This window comes from Heptranchias perlo, chromosome 9 (assembly GCF_035084215.1).
Source record: "Heptranchias perlo isolate sHepPer1 chromosome 9, sHepPer1.hap1, whole genome shotgun sequence".
NCBI classification, from domain to species: Eukaryota; Metazoa; Chordata; class Chondrichthyes; order Hexanchiformes; family Hexanchidae; genus Heptranchias; species Heptranchias perlo.
In genome coordinates, this window is record NC_090333.1 from 26,033,482 (window position 1) to 26,047,231 (window position 13,750).

Here is a 13,750-nt window from a genome sequence, read left to right on the forward strand (position 1 = left end):
AAACTGGGCATCCATGAGGCGCTGTGGGCCATCAGCAGCAGCAGAATTGTATTCCAGCACAATCATGGCCCGGCATATTCCTCACTCTACCATTACCAACAAGCCAGGGGATCAACCCTGGTTCAATGAGGAGTGTAGAAGAGCATGCCAGGAGCAGCACCAGGCGTACCTAAAAATGAGGTGCCAACCTGGTGAAGCTACAACTCAGGACTACATGCATGCTAAACAGCGGAAGCAACATGCTATAGACAGAGCTAAGCGATTCCACAACCAACGGATCAGATCAAAGCTCTGCAGTCCTGCCACATCCAGTCGTGAATGGTGGTGGTCAATTAAACAACTAACGGGAGGAGGAGGCTCTGCAAACATCCCCATTCTCAATGATGGCGGAGTCCAGCACGTGAGTGCAAAAGACAAGGCTGAAGCGTTTGCAACCATCTTCAGCCAGAAGTGCCGAGTGGATAATCCATCTCAGCCTCCTCCCGATATCCCCACCATCACGGAAGCCAGTCTTCGGCCAATTCGATTCACTCCACGTGATATCAAGAAACGGCTGAGTGCACTGGATACAGCAAAGGCTATGGGCCCTGACAACATCCCAGCTGTAGTGCTGAAGACTTGTGCTCCAGAACTAGCTGCGCCTCTAGCCAAGCTGTTCCAGTACAGCTACAACACTGGCATCCACCCGACAATGTGGAAAATTGCCCAGGTATGTCCTGTCCACAAAAAGCAGGACAAATCCAATCCGGCCAATTACCGCCCCATCAGTCTACTCTCAATCATCAGCAAAGTGATGGAAGGTGTCGTCGACAGTGCTATCAAGCGGCACTTACTCACCAATAACCTGCTCACCGATGCTCAGTTTGGGTTCCGCCAGGACCACTCGGCTCCAGACCTCATTACAGCCTTGGTCCAAACATGGACAAAAGAGCTGAATTCCAGAGGTGAGGTGAGAGTGACTGCCCTTGACATCAAGGCAGCATTTGACCGAGTGTGGCTCCAAGGAGCCCTAGTAAAATTGAAGTCAATGGGAATCAGGGGGAAAACTCTCCAGTGGCTGGAGTCATACCTGGCACAAAGGAAGATGGTAGTGGTTGTTGGAGGCCAAGCATCTCAGCCCCAGGGCATTGCTGCAGGAGTTCCTCAGGGCAGTGTCCTAGGCCCAACCATCTTCAGCTGCTTCATCAATGACCTTCCCTCCATCATAAGGTCAGAAATGGGGATGTTCGCTGATGACTGCACAGTGTTCAGTTCCATTCGCAACCCCTCAGATAATGAAGCAGTCCGAGCCCGCATGCAGCAAGACCTGGACAACATCCAGGCTTGGGCTGATAAGTGGCAAGTAACATTCGCGCCAGATAAGTGCCAGGCAATGACCATCTCCAACAAGAGAGAGTCTAACCACCTCCCCTTGACATTCAACGGCATTACCATCGCCGAATCCCCCACCATCAACATCCTGGGGGTCACCATTGACCAGAAACTTAACTGGACCAGCCATATAAATACTGTAGCTACGAGAGCAGGTCAGAGGCTGGGTATTCTGCGGCGAGTGACTCACCTCCTGACTCCCCAAAGCCTTTCCACCATCTACAAGGCACAAGTCAGGAGTGTGATGGAATACTCTCCACTTGCCTGGATGAGTGCAGCTCCAACAACACTCAAGAAGCTCGACACCATCCAAGATAAAGCAGCCCGCTTGATTGGCACCCCATCCACCACCCTAAACATTCACTCCCTTCACCACCGGCGCACTGTGGCTGCAGTGTGCACCATCCACAGGATGCACTGCAGCAACTCGCCAAGGCTTCTTCGACAGCACCTCCCAAACCCGCGACCTCTACCACCTAGAAGGACAAGGGCAGCAGGCGCTTGGGAACAACACCACCTGCACGTTCCCCTCCAAGTCACACACCATCCCGACTTGGAAATATATCGCCGTTCCTTCATTGTCTCTGGGTCAAAATCCTGGAACTCCCTTCCTAACAGCACTGTGGGAGAACCGTCACCACACGGACTGCAGCAGTTCAAGAAGGCGGCTCACCACCACCTTCTCAAGGGCAATTAGGGATGGGCAATAAATGCCGGCCTTGCCAGCGACGCCCACATCCCGTGAACGAATAAAAAAAATTAAAAAAATTTCTGAAACCCATCGTACAGGGAACCCCCAGCTTCTGTCGCGACACTACAGACTTCCTACAAAAACTCAGCACCCACGGACCAGTTGAACCAGGAACACTCCTCACGACGATGGACGTCTCGGCACTCTACACCAGTATCCCCCACGATGACGGCATCGCTGCGACAGCCTCAGCGCTCAACACCAACAACAGCCAATCTCCAGACGCCATCCTACAAATCATCCGCTTCATCCTGGATCACAGTGTATTCACCTTCGACAACCAGTTCTTTACCCAAACACACGGAACAGCCATGGGGACCAAATTCGCACCCCAATACGCCAACATTTTCATGCACAAGTTTGAGCACGTCTTCTTCACTGCACAGGACCTCCAACCAACGCTATACACCAGATACATCGATGACATTTTCTTCCTATGGACCCACGGCGAAGAATCACTGAAGAGACTACACGATAACATCAACAAGTTCCATCCCATCATCAAACTCACCATGGACTACTCCTCAGAATCGGTTTCATTCTTGGACACACGAATCTCCATCAAAGACGGGCACCTCAGCACTTCACTCTACCGCAAGCCCACGGACAACCTCGCGATGCTCCACTTCTCCAGCTTCCACCCTAACCACGTCAATGAGGCCATCCCCTACTGACAGGCCCTGCGAACACACAGTATCTGCTCAGACGAGGAGGAATGTGATGGACACCTACGGACACTGAAAGACGCCCTCGTAAGAATGGGATATGACGCTCGACTCATCGATCGACGGGCCACAGCGAAAAATCGCATAGACCTCCTCAGAAGACAAACACGGGACACAACCAACAGAGTACCCTTCGTCGTCCAGTACTTCCCGCAGCCTTCAACATGTCATCGATGACGACGAACACCTCGCTAAGGCCATCCCCACGCCTCCACTACTCTCCTTCAAACAGACCATCGTTCGCAGCAAATTACCTAGCTTTCAGGAGAACAGCGACCACAACACCACACAACCCTGCCACGGCAACCTCTGCAAGACATGCCAGATCATCGACACAGATACCACCATCACACGAGAGGACACCAGCCACCAGGTACATGGTTCATACTCCTGTGACTCGGCCAACGTTGTCTACCTCATACGTTGCAGGAAAGGATGCCCCGGAGCATGGTACATCGGCGAGATCATGCAGACACTGCAACAACGGATGAACGGACACCGCGCAACAATCGCCAGACAGGAGGGTTCCCTCCCAGTCGGGGAACACTTCAGCAGTCATGGACATTCAGCCTCCGATCTTCGGGTAAGCGTTCTCCAAGGCGGCCTTCGAGACACACGACAACGCAAAATCGTCAAGCAGAAATTGATAGCCAAGTTCCGCACCCATGAGGACGGCCTCAACCAGGATCTTGGGTTCATGTCACGCTACATGTAACCCCACCTGACGTAGAGTCATCCAGACTCAAGTCGTAGTTGGCTTGTTCTCCATACACAGGTGCAGCCGGACCTGCTGCGATTTCCAGCAAAAAAAAGTTATCTGTTTTCAATACAAACCCCAGCATCTGCTACATTTGACCCCTTGTGACCCCACCTCAGTATTCTTGGATGTAATGTTTCCCTGACTAACCTGTTTGAACACCATTCACTCCTTTGATTGCTGTGATTATCTCTCTGCCGAGGTGTGATAAAGGGCAGTTAGAAAGATTATCTGTAATCACCAGGCATTGTTCTCTGACTATATATGCTGTGCCTATATGCATCTCTTCACTTCACCTGACGAAGGAGCAAAGCTCCGAAAGCTTGTGATTTCAAATAAAGCTGTTGGACTATAACCGGGTGTTGTGCGACTCCTTACATATGGATTCAGTTTTCTATCCTTCTATTAATTATGTCCCTTTGTTCCATTGCCATTATGTTATCTTTAATTAGTACAGCTATTCCACCTCCCTTTCCTTCCCTATCCTTTATGATTGTTATCACCTGCAATATTTAACTGCCAGTCCTGTTCTTTATGTAAGGAGTCGCACAACACCAGGTTATAGTCCAACAGCTTTATTTGAAATCACAAGCTTTCGGCTTGTGACTCCTTACATTTTTCCACCCCAATCCATCACCAGCATCTCCACATCATGTTCTTTATGTAGTCATGTTTCAGTTATTCCTACTACATCTGGTTTCTTGCTACAGATTATTGCTTCCAGTTCCCCTGTTCTATTTTGGACACTGTGTATATTGCTTTAGAGGCAGTTTAATTTGTCTTTAATAGTTGTTCCTTTTACTTTATTTTTAACAGTCCTTTTATACTTGTGTTTTATAACTGTATTTGTTCCTTGACCGTTTATGTTACCTATATTCCTTACCCTGGTCTGACCTTTACACTCATCTCCTGTTTCTTTTATCGATAGACTTTTGTTATTGCTACCTGATCCCTCCTCTCACTTGCTAGTTTAAACCCTTATCCACGTGCCTATTTATCCTTTCTGCTAGGACTCTGGTCCCACTCCGGTTCAGGTAGAGCCCGTCCCAGCAGTGCAGCTCCTTCCTGTCCCAGTACTGGTTCCAGTGTCCCGTGTAATGGAAGCTCTCCTTCCCGCACCAGTCATTCAGCCTTGCAGTCACCTTTCTGATCTGCCTATCCTTATGCCTATTGGCACATGGCTCGGGTGGTAATCCTGAGATTACCACCCGTGAGGTACTGATTTTTAATTTAGTTCCTAGCTTCTGATATTCCCTTAGCAGGACGTCCTCCTTGTTCTTCTTTATGTCATTAGTGCCGACAAGGACCATATCAACTGGATCCTCTCCCTCCCTTTCCAAGTTCTTCTCCAGTTGAGCCGAGATATCCTTTATCCTTGCACAGGTAGGCAACACACCCTCCTTGACTCTCGGTCGCAACTGCAGAGGACGCTATCTATCCCCTGATTATAGAATCCCCCATGACCAAAACCTTTCTAGTCAGATCCTCCCACCACCACCCTCCCCCTCCCCATTGGACTGCTTCATGCTCCAATCAAGAATCTCGTACCTGCTGGATAGGACCAGTGTCTGCTAGACTCCCTTCTCTACCCCTCCTAGGTTCCCACTATTCTGCTGACTAACATCCCCCTCCCTTATGTGTTGAGTGTCTCTAACTCGCGCTCCAGCTTAAAGACTCTGAGCCAGTGTCAAGCCAGAGAAATTTACTGCAGATGTGGCAATCCGGGACAGTCTTGCTGTCCACATACTCCCTCATATTACAGTCCCAACACAGTGCTTGTACTGCCGTTTCTATTTTTAAAATTTATTATCACTAGTTTATTTCTAGGACTATTAGAATCACTTGATGTCTAGATTATATTTAGCAAATGGATTTAGCTTATTTTGAAATAATTAGTAATTACTTAGTCTTTTTTATTTTATGTATTTTTTAATGTAATTTTTAAAAGTTGATGGATTAGTTTATAGTCCTTAGTTTAAATCACATAGCACCTCCTTCCCCCTCTGTACCTAATTCCTACACTCACCAAATTCCCAGTTGAAAGTCCTCACTCTGTTAGCAATTCACTCCATTAGAAGTTCACTCTCTGTCCTTATTGGCTTTGTTGATTCATTTTCTACTTCATGTTTGGCTATTGCAACACCATTCATGGAGTACATGTGTCACCTATTTCTCTTTCTTATATGCAGTACTTTGCACTTGGTCATTTACATATTTTGTCCAACTAATTTTGTAATTTCTGAGCTGTCTCATCCAATTCCACTGCCCCTCCCTCCTACTTTGGTATCACCTACAAATTTGACTAATTTGTATTGAGTTTATGAATCCCAAATAACTATCTTAGAAAAAGTAGTGGTTCCTATACCCTGAGGTAACTGACTCCGCACTCCCTCCTCTCCACCCTATCTTGAAATAACACCCCTAACAAGTCACTGTTATTTTCTATCCTTTAGTCAATTTTTTATCTATTCCCAAACTATACCCTGAATCCCCACAGCCTTGCATTTAACTAATAGCCTTTGTGTGGAACTTTGTCAAATGCCATTTGGAAATCGAAGTACAGTATGTCGTAGTGCTTTCCACAATACACTTGGAATGTCATTTTCTCAAAAACAAAGTATCAGGTTGGTCAGTCAGGATCTTCCCCTGTGAATATATGTTGACTGCTGCTTATTGTACAGATAATTCTCAAGTTTACTCCTAATAATCAGTTCCATTATAGAAGGTAGGTAGGTATTAGGGAATGGGTCTCCTTGCCACTGTGGTCTCTTAGAACTTGTTTGATCACCTTTGACGGTCAGAGAAGAATTGCCTGAGCTTTTCCTAAATTGGCCTGAGGTTATTTTCTCTTTCTTTTGCCTCTCCTACGAGATGGTGTTGCTGGTGAGGAGGTTGGGGGTCATGGTGGAAGTTACACCATGACTATAAGACAGGCTCAATGGGCCTGCTGGTCTTTGTTTTTGTATGTCCATATTATTTTATACAGGATTCAAGTAAAACTAATGGAACTGTAGTTGCCTTTGTGAATATGGGCACCATGTTAGCCTGGTTCCAATCTACTGGTACCTCCCAGTGTTCAGTGACTCCCTTTATAATGATCATTAATGCTGTACAAATCTCCTTCCTAGTTTCTCTTAGTCTTCTAGGCAAACTACCATGTGTTGCTCGAGATTTATTTGTTTAGAGCTCTTTTAGTCTGTTTAAGGCTTCCACCTATCTCATTTATATCAAACTCATTAATTCTACTTAGTTTATCTCTGCTTGGGGAGAGCATATTGCTCATTTCTTCCCTTCTGAATACTTGGAGGAAGTAATCATTCAGAATATTAATGATCTTATGCTCATCCTCTGTTTCAAGCCTGTTTGCATCTTTTATGGTTCTCACATTTTCTCTAACTGCCCTTTTACTGTTGAATATTTGCAAACATAAGGATTCCTTATAATTTTCTGGTTTCATTGGTGAAGGTTGTCATGGCAGAAATGAAATCACATGATTTGATTAGTAGTAATATTAGGATTTAACAATTACAGAACAATATCCTAACATATTACATTATATAATCTTCTTTACTGAATTAATAACGCTGCTTTATATGTATTGTAAGATTATATTATGCACCGAGTTACCAGGTTGTTAACCAGCTTATAGACATATTTAAATGTTTGGTTTGTTCCTTCTCCAGAAATAGCAGCACAAAGGACCTGACTCATTTTGCTGCAGAAGCCATTGCCTTCAACAGGCAGCTCTCGCAGCAAGATGAGGAGATGCAAGGGGAACAGGAAGTCATCATCAAGACCATGAGACTTTCCCCTCCCTCCAATTCCAGGCTCGCTAAACGCAGGGCCAAGGCGCAGGCAGCAAAAACCCCACAACGGCAGTTATCCACTCCTACAATGAGTGTCAGTGATGGGGCTTCCTGATGGGTTTCATCCAATACAGAGCTGCTCTGACATAACGCATCTAGTGCAGCAGTCAATAACAGACTGCTCGCGTTACTATGGTATTTGACAGAGTTTGTAATACTTGAATCTGTGTAAAGTTTTTTTTTAAACGAAACAATAATGCTGCTCAGTCTGTAGCAGCCTGCAGTTAATTCTAATATTTTTGTATGAGGAGAGACTGTGGGATAATATTTTTAAACTGTGTGTACATTGTTACAAAGGGAATTTAAAATATATTTATTTTTATTGTTTGAAATATTTTGTATGTTAAACTTGCCTGCGAGCTGTAAATAGACATAAGCTTATCCGAGGATTTATCAGAAAGAAGGAGGTAACACTTCAGGTTAGTGTGAAGCACTTACTTACAGAAGTGTTCATTATGATCGCTTCATATCAATCAAACAAAATACTCTACAGGTAAAAAGATTGGATGGAATGCATGACAACAGCCTAATGGCTTTCCCTCGGGAATCCCTCTTGCCCTTCTCCCATCCTTAGCCTCGTGAAAAAAACAGCTGGTCTCTGCATGGTGCCTTCCCATGACACCGTGGCTGAGATCAGAATTTGAGGGTGTAACCCATTGCCGTATCATTTTGTGGAGAACCCCAACACACTTGACTACCATGATACACAATGGAGTATACAAAATGTAAAATAACGTATTTGTAGGCCTTCTCCATACATTGCACAAACATCCACTTCCAAGAGGTTGTGCAGTATAGTAATTTCATCTGAGGGGATCCCTGTTGGACACAAACATTACTATGTGGTATTAGTCAGCTTGGCCTGTTCATTCATCTTTATATTAAAATGCAATCAAAAACAGTTTTCTAATGAAGCACATTTAGGTGAAAATTAAAAAAATAAAGAACACATCCAGCAGTTGCAGGTAAATATGTTCCAACCCCTACACTCGTCTGTAGAGTTATTGGGCATGATTTTAGCTCGGAGCTGGGAACCCAGCGCGTCCACAGATATTCACTTGGGGAACCCGGAAGCCAAATGAGTACGTCGCAATCTGCAATCGCAACTCAATTGAAGGTATTTGTGCTTCTGGGTTTCCCACGTGCCAGGCAGTCAGGTTGACAGGCTGGCTGTCAGAAGTGAAAGAAGCTGCAAATCGGAGAGTGGGGAGGGAGGGAGAGTGAGATCGTGGGCCATGGAAGAAATCGGAGGGATGGGAGGAGGTGGTGTGACGTCAACGACATCGGGTGGGCCTTGGAGAAGATCAGGGGGTCCAGCATTGGAGGAGTCGGGGGGGTGGTGAGGTCCAGCATTGGGGGTTTGGCGGGGGGAGGGGGGGGTTGGAGGCCGATTGCAGGGGTCCAATCACACCAGGTGAGCTTACTGGGCCTGGATGAAGCACTCCTGCTCCTCCGGGCCCACAAGGAGTGCAATAAAAGCACTCACCTCATGGATTCGGCCCTTCCTGCCTGCTTTCACCTGATGTGAATCGGAAGCAATGGGAAACCAGAAGAGGTAAGGTCAAATTTGTTTGACATTTCTAATACACAAAAAATTAAGTGTCTGAACTATCACAATGAGGTACATTGCCCTTTTAAATATTGGCCCACCGGCCTTAAGTGGTGACGGGACTTCTGGGTTTCAGTTGCGCGTGCATCCAAACACGCCTGGTGCACCTGCATACTAACTTTTTGATTTTCTTGCACTGGGACCCCTAGATCCCTTTGTATTGCAGTACTTTCCAGTCTCTCGCCATTAAGATAATAACTTGCTCTCTGATTTTTCCTGCCAAAGTGCATAACCTCACATTTTCCAATATTGTATTGCATCTGCCAAATCTCCGCCCACTCACCCAGCCTGTCTATATCCCCTTGTAGGTTTTTTATGTCCTCCTCACTCTCTACTTTCCCTCCCATCTTTGTATCATCTGCAAACTTTGATATGTTACACTCGGTCCCCTCCTCCAAATCGTTAATCTAGATTGTAAAGAGTTGGGGACCCAGCACCGACCCCTGCGGAACACCACTGGCTACTGGTTGCCAGTCTGAGAATGAACCATTTATCCCAACTCTCTGCTTCCTGTTAGATAACCAATCCTCCACCCATGCCAGAATATTACCCCCAATCCAGTGATTCTTTATCTTGAGCAATAATCTTTTATGTGGCACCTTGTCGAATGCCTTCTGGAAGTCTAAATACACTACGTCCACTGGTTCCCCTTTATCCGCCCTGTACGTTATGTCCTCAAAGAACTCAAGCAAATTTGTCAGACATGACTTCCCCTTCGTAAAGCCATGCTGACTTTGTCCTATTAAATTATGTTTATCCAAATGATCCGCTGCTGTCTCCTTAATAATAGACTCCAAAATTTTACCCACCACAGATGTTAGGCTAACTGGTCTATAATTTCCAGCCTTCTGCCTACTACCCTTTTTAAATAAGGATGTTACATTAGCAGTTTTCCAATCTGCCGGGACCGTTGCCGAGTCCAGAGAATTTTGGAAAATTATTACCAAAGCATCCACAATCCTTACTGCCACTTCCCTCAAGACCCTAGGATGTAAGCCATCAGGTCCAGGGGATTTATCCGCCTTGAGTCCCATTAATTTACTGAGTACCAATTCCTTAGTGATTTTAATCGTATTTAGCTCCTCCCCCCCTAGAGCCCCCTGTTTGTCCAGTGCTGGGATATTCTTAGTGTCCTCTACCGTAAAGACTGAAACAAAATATTTGTTCAGCATTTTTGCCATCTCCATGTTTCCCACCATTAATTTCCCGGTCTCATCCTCTAAGGGACCTACGTTTGCCTTAGCCACCATTTTTCTTTTTATATAACTGTAGAAACTCTTGCTATCTGTTTTTATATTTTTTGCTAATTTATTTTCATAATCTATCTTCCCTTTCTTAATCAATCCTTTCGTTACTTTTTGCTGTCTTTTGAAGACTTCCCAATCTTCTATCCTCCCACTAAGTTTGGCTACCTTATATGTCCTTGTTTTTAGCCGGATACTATCCTTAATTTCTTTACTTAGCCACGGATGGCTGTCATTTCTTTTACACCCTTTTTTCCTCAGTGGAATATATATTTTTTGAAAGTTGTAAAATAACTCCTTAAATGAACGCCACTGCTCATGTACCGTCTTACCCTTTAATCTATTTTCCCAGTCCATTTTAATCAATTCCGCTCTCATACCATCATAGTCTCCTTTATTCAAGCTCAGTACGCTTGTTTGAGAACCAACCTTCTCGCCCTCTAATTGGATATGGAATGTAACCATGTTATGGTCACTCATTCCAAGGGGATCCTTAACTAGGACATTATTAATTAATCCTGGCTCATTACACAGGACCAGGTCCAAGGTTGCTTGCCCTCTTGTAGGATCAGTTACATACTGCTCAAGAAATCCATCCCAAATACACTCAATAAACTCTTCCTCAAGGCTGCCCTGCCCAATTTGATTTGTCCAGTTAATATGATAGTTAAAATCCCCCATAATTATAGCTGTTCCCTTATTACATGCCCCGACTATTTCCTGATTAATACTTCTTCCAGCAGAGTTGCAACTATTAGGAGGCCTATATACTTCGCCCACTAGTGTTTTTTTCCCCTTATTATTCCTTATCTCTACCCAAACTGTTTCATTATCCTGATCCTTTGTCCCAATATCATTTCTCTGTATTACAGTGATTCCTTCCTTTATTAACATAGCCACCCCACCTCCCCTTCCTTCCTGCCTGTCCTTCCTGATTGTTAAATACCCTGGCATATTTAATTCCCAGTCGTTGTCACCCTGCAGCCATGTTTCTGTAATGGCCACAAGATCATACCCATACGTAGTTATTTGTGCCGTTAACTCGTCCATTTTGTTGGATGAGCTCTTTTCAACTGAGAAAATCTGACGGATGGACTGTTTGACTCATCTTACGTTTGGTAAGATAGTACAGTAGGTGTTCTTCTCAAATGTAAGCGTTTTGTTGCTGCTTTTATAGGAAACTAAGTTTACTTTGTGAGGAAATGAGATTTTTGAAATGGTACTCAAATGGTTTTCAGCACCCCAGTGCATTCAGACGAGTGATTCCATTTTCATGCGTTTCATTGATGTATAAACAATGTGTGTGCTGTGTGATTTATGCCTCTTTTCCATTCTTGAAACTCTTCCGTTGTGAGCAGCTCGGTAATGTGTACCATTCCCTATTAGTGTCAAATTGCCCTCCTTGCTGATGTTGTAATATTGCAGAAACTGCGAGTGCCAACGTCAGATGCTCCCACCTCGAGCTGTTCCTATTTGCTGCCGCTGGCACTTCCAACAAAAGCGTTTGATTGCTTACAGGGTTCCTTCCAGAGGCAACCTTGCAGTATAAAGACATGATCAGGTTTCAACCACATCATTGTGATCCACACTGCAGAATGCTGGAATTCTAGAGCATTTCTTCCCCCTCACCCCTCTCAAAGAAAAATTCCTCACAATTTTTGGTCTTAAAAATAGAGGGAGGAAGAAAAAGTCATGGTTGAGAGATTCAGTAGGGTAACTGTGTGATCTGGGTGAATATAAGTCAGCCTGATGAAACACTCACTGAATGTTCTACTTGAGAATTGCTTTAGCCATAAAAGAGAAGTCAAAAACCTGTACTTTTTGTCAAAAGAAAAACAAATTTTGTTCAGATTTAAAAGAGAAAAGGCATCTACACTTTGAATAATATAAAACTTTACAGCCGTTTCCCCCAAAGTTTACCTCAAAGCTTAACTAATTGTTGTGCTTTTGTAGCCTCTCACACCACTCCCCGCTCAACACTTTATAACCTCATCGTTGGAGACCATTTATTAATTGTATTCTAAAGGGAAAGGAATTTCTATGGCTAGTGTTAGCTTGAGGGCGATAATGAGTATTGGAGGCTGGATAACGGGGTGGAATTTCAGGGGATGGTGGGGTGGGAGTTTCTCCCAATCTCTCACCTTAACTTTGTTGAAAGGAAGTTTTAACAATTAATGGCCATGATCACAATTAAGAGGAGCGGCCATTTCTGTGCTATGTTGGTAATGCTATGATTGTGGATATCTGGTGATTCTGTTGAAAACATTGCTTTCAAAACAAAAACAATTGCCAAGAATAAATTGTTTTCCATGCTAGACATGGGTCTGACATCTAAGAATTTGACTTAGCTATGTTAACGAGTGTGGCTATGCATCCCTAACTTGGATTGCAATGCCAGAAATGCTGCTCCTTGAACCAGAATCACCATCTTGGAACTTGAGCCAGGTCAAAGAGCTGTAGCTGTGAATTTCTATTCTGCCTGTGTTCTGATTCTCATTATTGTGTTTGTTTCATACTTGCCATGGAATGGAGGCTAGCAGGCCAAGCCAGAAGATATATATTGTCAGAAAAAAGTTTACTTTTTTATTTTCATTTTTTTTTAATGAAGATGTATATAGATCTCAAAGTTTGTATTTAGTCCTATTTAAATTGGAGACCCCCATCTAAAAGATGGAATTGTTTTTCATGGCTGAGAGTTGCAGCACAGAGAAAAAGCTCACATGGTTTCACATGTGATGAGTTCCCAATCACACCATGCTGTTGTAAGGTGGTGCCAGGTGCATGGCCATAGAAGGAATAGATTATAGGGAGGATCACTCCTTACTCTCGCGTGCCTTCCAGCAACTGGTTTGAGGCTTGGTGACAAGTTGCCTGCCTGAGCACTCAGTCAGAGATAGTGCTTAGCCTGGGGAGACCCCCAAAAAGAGGGGGGAGGGAAGTAAAATAACGATTATTTGTAAGGAACAGGGGGAGTGTTTGACACAGCAGACTCTCGTTAGATTACATGGTTTTGAAATGTTATTGTCACAGATTGAGCCGCTCAGGGGTGAGTGACAATAAATGCCTTTAATAATCTAAGGTTCCTGCTTCTATTGTAATCCACTTTGTTCCAATAAAGTGAAAATATTTGTTCAATATTGTCTTTTAATAAAAAAAAACTTGCACTTTATTGAATATAAAAGTCCAGCTTTTCCTCAAATTATCTTTTTTTACAATTTCTCATTATTTAAGAATTGGATAACCTCCAGCCTTGCGTGTTGATTTAGGTTTTTTATTCCAAAGGAAGGAGGAGTTGGAGGACATGTATATGCCGACATAAGATTTGTGTAACTGCTGTGAATAAATTTCAATTGACTCAGCATCCACAGCCTTTTGGGGGTGAGAGTTCCAGATTTTCACAACTCTTTGTATAGAAAAGTATTTTGTG

General features: G+C 44.1%; 1 protein-coding gene across 2 annotated transcripts in view; it reads left to right on the forward strand.

Annotated features, from left to right (window-relative positions):
* LOC137324978 (MAP kinase-interacting serine/threonine-protein kinase 1-like) overlaps positions 1-7,816 on the forward strand; it is a 65,964-nt gene extending 58,148 nt beyond the window's left edge. For both annotated transcript variants that reach the window (XM_067989675.1, XM_067989673.1), the window contains one exon: positions 7,288-7,816. In XM_067989675.1, the coding sequence (XP_067845776.1) occupies positions 7,288-7,525 (238 nt within the window). In that variant the 3' untranslated portion in view covers positions 7,526-7,816. The remainder of the gene's footprint in view (positions 1-7,287) is intronic.
* The last annotated feature ends 5,934 nt before the right edge of the window (positions 7,817-13,750 follow it).